General features: G+C 35.5%; 1 protein-coding gene across 1 annotated transcript in view; it reads left to right on the forward strand.

Annotated features, from left to right (window-relative positions):
• Nucleotides 1-7062: 7062 nt before the first annotated feature.
• The window catches only part of LOC110294882 (alpha-S2-casein-like A), a 13031-nt gene continuing 9533 nt past the window's right edge, over nucleotides 7063-10560 (forward strand). The window contains exons 1-5 of the mRNA XM_021163355.1: nucleotides 7063-7113; nucleotides 8728-8754; nucleotides 9332-9358; nucleotides 9447-9488; nucleotides 10228-10254. Of these exons, the coding sequence (XP_021019014.1) occupies nucleotides 7063-7113; nucleotides 8728-8754; nucleotides 9332-9358; nucleotides 9447-9488; nucleotides 10228-10254 (174 nt within the window). The remainder of the gene's footprint in view (nucleotides 7114-8727; nucleotides 8755-9331; nucleotides 9359-9446; nucleotides 9489-10227; nucleotides 10255-10560) is intronic.

Genomic DNA, 10560 nt, shown 5'->3' on the forward strand with positions numbered 1-10560 from the left:
AAGGGCAAAAAGGGCAAAAGGCAAAAATGGAGTAGTGCCTGAAGAAAAGTGGGTTCAGTGACTGGCCCAAATTGGTTCAAGGGGACGCTCCAAGGCCTGACACTATTACTGATGCTATAGTGTGCTTACAAACAGAGGCCTATCATGACTGCCCTCTGAAAAGACCAACAAGCAGATGAAAGAGTCTGATGCAGATAGTTACACCCAACCAATGNACAGAGACTGGTGACTTCTGTGGTTAAATTAGGAAAAACTGTAAGAAGCTGAAGAGGAGGGCTACCCTACAGGAAGACCAACAATCTCAGCTAACCTTGACCCAGAGATCTCTCAGACACTGAACCCTCAGCCATGCAGGATACACCAGCTGATATGAAGCCCCCAATACCAACACGTATACAGCAGAGGATTGCTGGGTCTGGACTCAGGCAGAAGAGATGCACTTAACCCTCAAGAGACTTGAGGCCCCAGGGAGTGGGAAGGGCTGGTGGGGTAGAGGATGGAGGCATCCTTTTAAAGATAGGAGTGGGGAGGAGGTATCAGTCAGAGGGTGGAGAAGGAGGGTGATAAATTCTAGACTGTAAAAAAGGATTAAAGAATATTAAAATAAATAAATAAATAAATAGCTCTAGAAATCACAACTTTCCTGAGGGGCATTTTTTGACCTGATGATTCTTTCTCTCTCTCCCTCTAATTATTATAGAAATGTAGTTTTTTTTTTAATATTGATCTATATCCTACAACATTGATAAATTAAATTGTGGCTCTAGGTGTTTTTATTGTAGATGCTGTTCTTTTACTTAAAAATCATATTAAATGTGATTTTTTAAAAAATAAACTTTCATAATCTTAATTTCCTTTACTTATATTGTCACCTAGATAATAAAATGTCAAATAACATCTGTCAAAGCACATATCTTTAGTTTTTTCCTCCGTTCTAACATGTTGAGTGTTTGTTCTTCCTTAGATGCTGACTAGCATTAGAATATTTCTTTACGTTCCCCATTTGCTAACTTTTTCCTTCTCAAAAAAGCCTTCATGTACTCTCAAGTGCTTTTCCTTCCATCAGTGAAATGATCACAGTTTTCTTATTTTTGAGTATGTTGACCTCCTTACTTGTGTTATCTTTGCAATGCTAAACATGTACTACTTAATCCAACTCCTTTGGTCATGATGTGTTAACATACATATCTAGAATATACAAAATGTAGCATAATATATACTTATAGTTCATTTTTGTTTTTGTTGGCTTTGAGTCAGTTTTATCAGTTCTGTAGTTTTTGTTTTTATTTTTGTTTTTTTGTTTTTGTTTTTGTTCTTTTGGAAATAGAACATAGGAGCACATATATGGAACGCAAGCATTTCACCAAAGAATGAACCCCAATTCTCAGGAGATTTCTTATAATGTATTTTGTGATTTAGCTGTCAGGATAATTTATAACTCTCCCAGGGACTTGAAGTAACTAGAGGTATAGACACAGAGCTGCACCTATAAAGATGGGCATTTAATTTGTGTCTTCATGGATTCCATCATTTGTCTGACTTTGGGTTTGTTTACATTAACTACTTTATCTTTAGGTTGAGCCATAGTTCTACTTTTATTCCATAGCTAGTGACTATATAATTTTGTAGACAATGTAAATTCACCATTTGTGAGAAGCCAGATGCTTTTAACCTCAAACATGGTTTGGGGGCAGATCTGAATCACAATGAAGGCATTTGAAGCAATTTTACCAAGTATAGTCTAGCTTCCAGCCTTATTAAGCAATGAGGAACAGGGAACCATTCTGTTTAGACTGAAATTCAGTTCATCAATGAAGCAATACTTTTCTAAGAATCCTAACAATGCCTTATGGATTATACAGGCATGCTACCTGGCTGATGCCACTATTGTCTCTTTCCAGCCTTCTTTGAACTCTGTTCATTTCTAATGTGTTTCCCAAACTTCATGGAGCATGTCTACATTTTACCATCATAATCAAGCCTTAGAAAAACAGCACAGCACTGGGTTGATTTTCAGAACTCCTTCTTCAGTGCTTGTGTGTCATTATCCTTTCCTCGTTTCAGCATTCTGTGTGAATTTGTGATTTGGGCCTTCTCTGATATAACCACAGTCTACTCTAAATAATCAACCAAACCCTATCTTAGGGGACTTTTCTCTTCCTCTTGGTGTTAGTAAACATATTCAAGACCATGAGTTGAGGGAATGTGGTTAGTTATTAGAGAAGTATGTATTTTTTAGTTGACTTATACCCTATCACTTGTTTGGCTTCTTCCTAATCTTTCAGTGATCAACTGTTCTTGTTTGTTTGTTTGTTTGTTTGTTTGTTTTGAGACAGGGTTTCTCTGTATAACCCTGGCTGTCCTGGAACTCACTTTGTAGACCAGGCTGGCCTTGAACTCAGAAATCTGCCTGCTTCTGCCTCCCAAGTGCTGGGATTAAAGGCGTGTGCCATCACCACCTGACTGATCACTGTTCTTACTGGATATGTCAGAAGTATGTGTTATGTGATTTGACATTCTTTTAGTTATTAAATCAAGTATATTTATTCTTTTATATGCTTTCAGATACAGAATTGTAATTTCATAATGAAAACCCTGGTAAGTCTCAGGAGTGTCCAAGCATAATTGCATTTTCCAACTGTACTTGCTGTTTTGAATTCAGACACAAGCCTTTTACTCATATCTACACAAATCATTCTGTTAGTTGTTTAAAAAGATCTGGCTGTGGCCTTCTTCCTTTTTTTGTTTGCTTGCTTTTTGTTTTTTTTTTTTGTTTTGTTTTGTTTTTTGCTTGTTTGTTTGTTTTGATCTCAGAAGATGGAAAGATCTCCCATGCTCATGGATTGGCAGGATTGATATAGGAAAAATGGCCACCTTGCCAAAAACAATCTATAGATTCAATGAAATCCCATCAAAATTCCAACTCAATTCTTCACAGAGTTAGAAAAAGCAACTCTCAAAATCTGTTGTAGGAGGCCGGCCTGCAGCCTGCATGAACCGGGTATTCCTGGAAGGCAGGCTGGGGCTGAAAGAGAGACTAGGCGGCAGCGAGAAAAAAATGATGAGACCAAGACAATTTTTTTCTCTGATCAAGGCCCGTGAGTTTACTAAGAGACTGTGCTTATAAGGGGGAAGGCCCATGTCCCTCCCACACCCCGTCCATTCCTGGTGCCTGGAGCCAGCCTGTAGGCGATGGGCAGGATAGGATGCGTCTCCAGAATATCTCAAGGGTCTATATAGCCATCTAAATCAGAAGGCTACAACCCAGGTGATCTCATATTCAGTGGCAGCAAAGTCTGAATCAGCCTGCTTCAAGGCTGGGGTGGGGGGGGTTGGGCTACAAAAAATCATTCGGAATAATAAAAGCCCCAGGATAGCAAAAAATATTCTCAACAATTAAAAAAACAAACAAACAAACAAACAAAAACAAAAAAACCAAAAACCAAAAGAACAAAAAACAAAAAACTTCTGGTGGAATCACCATCCTTGACCTCAAGCTGTATTACAGAACAATAGTGATTAAAAAAAAATCCATGATACTGGTATAGAGACAGGTATATAGATCAATGGAGTAGAAATGAAGATACAGAAGTGAACCCACAGACCTATAGTCACTTGATCTTTGAAAAAGGAGTTGAAACTATCCAGTGGAAAAAAAGCATTTTCAACAAATGGTGCTGGTTCAACTGGCAATTAGCATGTAGAAGAATGCAAATAGATCCATTCTTATCTCCTTGTACACAGCTCAAGTCCAAGCAGATCAAGGACCTCCACATAAAACTAGATACACTGAAACTAATAGAGGAGAAAGTGGGGAAGAACCTTGAGAACATGGGCACAGGGGAAATTTTCCTGAACTGAACACCAATGGCTTATGCTCTCAGATCAAGAATTGACAAATGTGACCTCAAAAATTGCAAAGCTTCTGTAAGGCAAAGGACACTATCAGTAGGACAAAATCGCTACCAACAAATTGGGAAAAGATCTTTAACAATCCTATGTATGATAGAGCTTAATATGTAATATATACAAAGAACTCAAGAAGTTATACTCTAGAGAATCAAATAACCCTATTAAAATGGGTACAAAGTTAAATAATGAATTATCAACCCAGGTATAACAAATGGCTGAGAAGCACCTAAAGAAATGTTCAACATCCTTAGTCATCAGGGAAATGTGGACTTATTTCAAGGCCTGAGCTAGAGTCCTCTTTGCCAGCTACCTGTCTGAATCTCTTCCATTTCCCAGCTGATAGTCTGCTGTGGAAGGCCTTTCTGGAATAACAAAAGCCCAGGATAGCAAAAACTGTTCTCAACAATAAACAAAACAAAACAAAACAAAACAAAACAAAACAAAACAAAACAAAACAAAACAAAACAAAACAAAACAAAACAAAACACTTCTTGTGGAATCACCATCCCTGTCCTCAAGCTTCCAAAACTTCCAAAAACTTCCCATCTCTTTATTCCAAGTCAGTTTTCTCTGTAGAACATGTCATGACCAAATCTAATGGGATAAAAATGTATGTTCTTATGTCTTACTTCCAGTTGTCGTATCTATATTATTAAGCCTAAAATTTTTGCTTGTGGCTTCATTCAATGTGTGCACAATTCCCAGAATATATTTAATGGTTTGTTGAATCAATGCCCATGTATCAACATACACTGGTCAAAATTTTGTTCATTCTTTTAACTAAGTATATAAAGAAATAGATTTGAGGTAATGGAAGGAATTATTCTTTGTCTGATATTTGTGGACTATTTTATATCTCTGTGGAACTTTTAAACTGACCTTAAGTGGAGTATTAATATTTACCATTTTCTGAGAGAATTCTAAGGAAGGGAATTCTTAATCAGAATAAAGGAGGAGTCACAGAAACATGAACTTTCACATTGTTCTGAAGTGAAAGTATGACTGCATCAATATAGTATCAAGAAATGAGACTGTGGGACTGGAGAAATGGCTCTATTAGGAGTGGGGGGATGTCTCTTACCCTTTCACTGTTCTTGGGACCCTCCTTCCACTGGGTTGCCTCATCCTGATATTAGGGTTTGTGCCTAGTTCTATTGTAAATTGTTATGCCATGTTCTGTTGATATCTCTGGGGGAGCTGATCTTTTCTGAAGGAAAATGTTGTAGAGTGGTTCTGGTGGGAGATGGTGGGATAGAGAGAAGTGGGAGACAGGAGGAGTAAAAGGAGGGGAAGCTATAGTCATGGTGTATTGTTTGAGAGAATTTAAGAAACAAAGAATACTTCTTGCTTCTGCAGAGGACCCTGGTTTTTTGTTGTTGTTGTTTGTTTGTTTGTTTTTGTTTTTTTTCTTAAACAGGACTCATAGTTACTTGTAACTCTAGCTCCATTAAATTCAAATCACGTTTCTGGACATTGAAGGTTCCTGCATGCACAGGGTACATATATATGCACTCAGGGCTTCACATACACACATGAAATAAAATAATGAACTCTTCAAAAACTGGGAATGAGATTACAAATGCCTACTCTTCACAATATAATAATAAAGGGGGGAAGTTTTGAAAACACTAGAAATAGGGATTTAATTCATAAAACAGGTGAGTCTGCCTTCAAGCAAATACAATTAACCATCACACATCTCCCTTTATCATGTTCTCAATCAAACTGTTTAAGGACTCCTTAGAATTTGTGGAACAAAGACCAGAAGGACAATTTCTAATTATAGTGCTTTCTTAGAATTAAAATGAGTTTTAGGTATTTGAAACCACAGAATTAGAATATGATGATAAAACATGGTTTAAATAGTATGGAAACTATCCACTGCAAATCATCATCTACCTATTCCTCTCGTCTTCCATTTGGGGAGCAAGGTAATGTTTCATATTTTTTTCCTTTTATAGCATATACTAAAAAAATATATATCAAAGTCTGTTAATTCTCTCCAGCTAAATAAAAATCAAGATATAGTTTAAAATACATTGCTTGAGCTATTTTAAACTTATAGAAATTTGTCATTTATTTTCTTTTAATTTTTAGAAGTTAAAATATTGACGCTAAAAGGTTTATTTTGACACTGTATCTTGAGGTTGTATTCTAAAGTCAGTACTGAATAAGATAATGTGGCTTTAAAAAACCCTAACAACTGTTCCCTTTGCTTTTGGGCTTTGCATCATTTTCTTCAACTAGAAATTGAAGAAAACTTACATGCCAGCCATCACTGAAAATTATTCTAAAGATTCCAGGTGATACTATGAAATGTCTAGCTAGCACAATGACTCCCACATAGGAACTGCTTAGTAAACATAGCTATGTGAAGTACACTTTTCTATGGAGCTACAAAAGTGCCTAGTTAAGAACTAACATTCAGAATATATTTCAAAAGTAAGCTTTAAAAAATATGTACATTAGACATTAGAAAAATTTTATTGCAGTTTTTAATTTGGTTAAACAGAGAGAAGAAATTTGTTTGTGGCTGTCAGTGAACATTAGAGACTTACTTGTCAATGCTGTAATATTAGAGATTGCTCTAGCTGAGCATGATCTGAGAAAGGGGGCAGGCTCAGGTTCCACTCAAGAGGCATGCTAGGTAAAGAGTGATCAGACTCTGTGGCTGCTTGGTTCACCTTCAAATTTCTAGCTATAGTATAGCCAGAGTGTTTAGGACCCTGACTCTCAGACAGGTCTCATTGCTATCTTCTAATTTTCTTTTTCAGAGAATAGGTGTTATGCCTTAGTTTACCTAAAACCTAATTTCAGAAAGAGTTTCTGTTATATTTCATCTTCCACCTTAAAATCATCCTTTGTAAAATGCCCATCTGTTAAGATTGCTTCTAGGAATTGAATGAATTGAAATATTCACATTTTAAAAATTGGCTTTAGTGTATGCCCTGTTGGCAAAAGACAGGGTTCAAAATAAATTGAGATACTACTATTTGTAATTATAAAATTCTCCAAGATATTCTATTTTATTGATCTTCATTACCTTTATTTATTACATGTATAATAAATAATACATAAATAAGTGTGTCACAGTTTCAATGACAGGATTAATTATAAATTTTCTACATGTTTTTATAGGAACAAATAACCATGAAGTTCTTCATTTTTGCCTGCCTGGTGGTTGTTGCTCTGGCAAAGCATGTAAGTGAACAGGATTCCATGATGCTATGGCTTCCTTTTTAGTTTTGAAAAGAGTGAATCTTTTACTATGTGCAAAAGTTTCAGGAACTGTCAAGAATGAATAGAAGAGAGTGGGCCTATTACCTTGGGATCTGTATCAGTGATAGTATTAGCCTGAACTTATGTGCTGTCCCAGGGTGGACGGTAGTGCTATAAATTGTCAGCACTGAGGAGATTCAGAGAGTGTAGACGATGAGAGAAAGGAGTTGCTTTCCTTCCACAATATGTTGTAATTTTAGTTAGCTCTACCGGGAGGAACCATTTCTTCTTGCAATATGTTTGGAAGTATAAGAAATCTTCATCACCATCATTTGGACTAACAAAGCCAGTTGGCAAGAAATTGAGAGAATTTTCTCATTTTTATTTAAAAAAAATAGTATAAAAAGTAATGAGGACATAAACAGCAAAATGGCTCAGAGGATAAAGCACCTGGCACACAAGGATAAGGACAGAATTTGGAGTCCCAGGATCCATATAAACCCTCCCATGGGCAGCTCAGCTGCCAGCCTAGAATTTAAGCATTTGAAAACCAAAGATTATGAGACAGTGAATTTCAGAAAAAGCTGGCTTGCTAGACTAGTCCAGATCAGGGAACTCTGAATTCAAGAGAGAAATCTTGCCCCAGTGATTAAGGTAAGACCGTATCAGGAAAGATCCCTAATGTAAACTTCAGGCACTGACACTCAAATCATATGTGAGTGCATGTCCCTGCCAGCACATAGATACACACACACACACACACACACACACACACACATGCACACACGCACGCACACACACACACACACCATGAATATAACAAAAAGGGGCATGATTGGAGTAAAAGTATTAGTAAGCTTGGATTTGAAAGTAGCATATTAACCAAAAAATAAAACTAGTAAATGGACAATAATAATGTCACATAGTGCCAAGCACATAATACATAATACATTTTAAAATACTTTCTTTTCACAGTTTATAGATTAGTCTTCTCATGTGATACTTACCAATAATTTTACTTTCATTCTGAACCAAAACTCTAACTCTAGAATAAAGAATCCAATTTATTCAGAAAAACAATACGGTTTGCAAATATTATATAACAGTACCCTTTTCTTTATTTTTATTATTAGTCTAAGCAATTTCTTCTAAAGAACAAAAGTCCTCCAGCTAAAAGTGTTTTAGCATAATTAGCAAATGATAGCTCAAGTTCTTCAAAACCACTGTGTCTGAGTTGCTCTATACTGATGTTTGGGACTTAGAGAACTTTTCAAAGAAAGCCGTTTTGCAATAAATTATCTGAGAAACTGTTTTTCTTTTAGCCAGGTCTGTTTATTAATTCATTTGTGTGTGTGTGTGTGTGTGTGTGTGTGTGCGCGCGCGCCTCAATACCCATGAGAAAGCTAGGGAACAGTTTATAGGAGTCGGGAGGCATTGCCTTCTATCTTGTGGGTCCTAGGGATATACTCAGGACATCATACTTCATAGCAAGTACCTTTACCTGTCTCAGCTTTTCCTTTAAATTTCACTATCTTAAGCAGTAGAAAAAGAAATAAGCCATAAATGTTAAATTTGTGCTTATTTTAATTTATACAGGAAATGAAGGATAAGTCCTCCAGTGAGGTAAGAGCCTTTATTATGAAGACTAGTTCTGCTACCTAATAGTAATTTTATATCCTTGCTCATTCAGATCTTTAAAAATAGCAGTAATACCACTATAAAAACCATAGGGAAAAAACAATATTCACCCATTGAAATAAAAATTATTGGGAAAATAAACCAAACCATACCAGAGCATCAAACGTAGGTACTTTTCCTCATACTAATGATGTCATAATACAGTGATTCTGATGTTAGCCCAGGAATCTGATTGTGTTGTTAATTATGATGTTACCGTGTTACATTAACTGCTGGAGTGTTGAATGCAGATAGGTCTGCTCCTCTCTTCTTCCCTTGCTTCATAAACAGATTCCAGTGCAATGGCACCCAACATGGCTGTGTTCTCCTGCCATGATTTTAAACATCAAATAAATATTTTTTAAAAAATTAAGAAGAAACAGTAATACTGTTTCTGTTGTCACTTCAAATATCATTACTGTAAAACTCATAAATTAGATAGTCACTATTCATCAATACTTATTTTGGTAGTATGGGTAAAAGATTTTGCAAGTAATCAATATTTATTATCACTTTTTCCAAGGAATCACCTGCCAGCATCTACCCAGGAGTAAGTCATAGCTTCTTATATTAAATATACTTTAAAATACTTTTCAATTTGTATGGATATAAAATTGATGTCATTTATTTCTTTTCAGAAGTCTAAGCTGGACAATAGCGTGTTCTTCCAAACAACTCAGGTAAAATTCATTAATTAATTAATGTCTGCACTGCTGATTTGTCCAGATGGTTACCAGTTTTTTGAACTTTTAACTTCAAATGGTCAGTATTTTCATAACTTGATTAGCAATTATGTAATAATGTGAAAAGGTCGCACAAGGATAGCTGTGTTTTTTTGAAGCCACATTTTCAAAGGGTTATTTCAATACAAGCCCATAAAGTAGAGATAAAGTATTAGTATACTTCTCTCTAAGGAACATAGGTTTTCTCTTATTTTACACATAATATTTTAGGGGTAATGTGCCAAATTTTTTTGTAACTTAGAAAACCACGGATAAAATGATGGGAGACTTTTATTCATCTTAACTATATGCTATTAACAATACTTATATTTGTTATGAAATGTTACTAGTCTCCCACAGACATTTCACAATACTCTCTTCTAGTCATTTCACCTCTAGTTGCTTAATCTAGCTGAACCAATTTTATCCTTTCCTGTTCTTCTATGTTTACCAAACTCCATTTAGATACCCGATAAAGTAAATCCTTTCCATATCCCCAAATATGCTTAATATTCAGTGCTTATAAATCATAATTTAAATGCATTATCAATATCCTTCTCATCGTGCATATTAGTAATCCAGTAGGAAATTAATATGGTATGGAGTTAAAGCAAATGCTGTTTCTTGAGGAATGTTTTTGAGGAATCTGTCTTCTTGTCACCAACTATTTTGTTTTATTTTTAATTTATTTATTAAGGATTCTGCTAGCAGTTCATCCAGTGAGGTAAGATATTGTTTCTTCTGTATTATTTTTTGAGAAATAGTGACTTGACCATTGTGTTCCATAATCACTTGATAATTCCTAGGAAATGCACATATAAATATTCAGTGGAAAAAGGGGTCTCAAAAATTATTTGATTATGACTTAAATTGTCTAAAGTTGTAACGTCATGAGTAGTTCAATCAGAAACTCTGGTTAGGGTTAACGTTTCTAAATTTTATTAAATCTTTGATATGATGCTCTCATATTAAATGTGGAGAACCATTTCAATAGAGCCAGAAGGTGGTTTGGGTCAGATATTCTATACGC

The sequence above is a fragment of the Mus caroli genome, chromosome 5 (genome assembly GCF_900094665.2).
Source record: "Mus caroli chromosome 5, CAROLI_EIJ_v1.1, whole genome shotgun sequence".
Taxonomy (NCBI): Eukaryota; Metazoa; Chordata; class Mammalia; order Rodentia; family Muridae; genus Mus; species Mus caroli.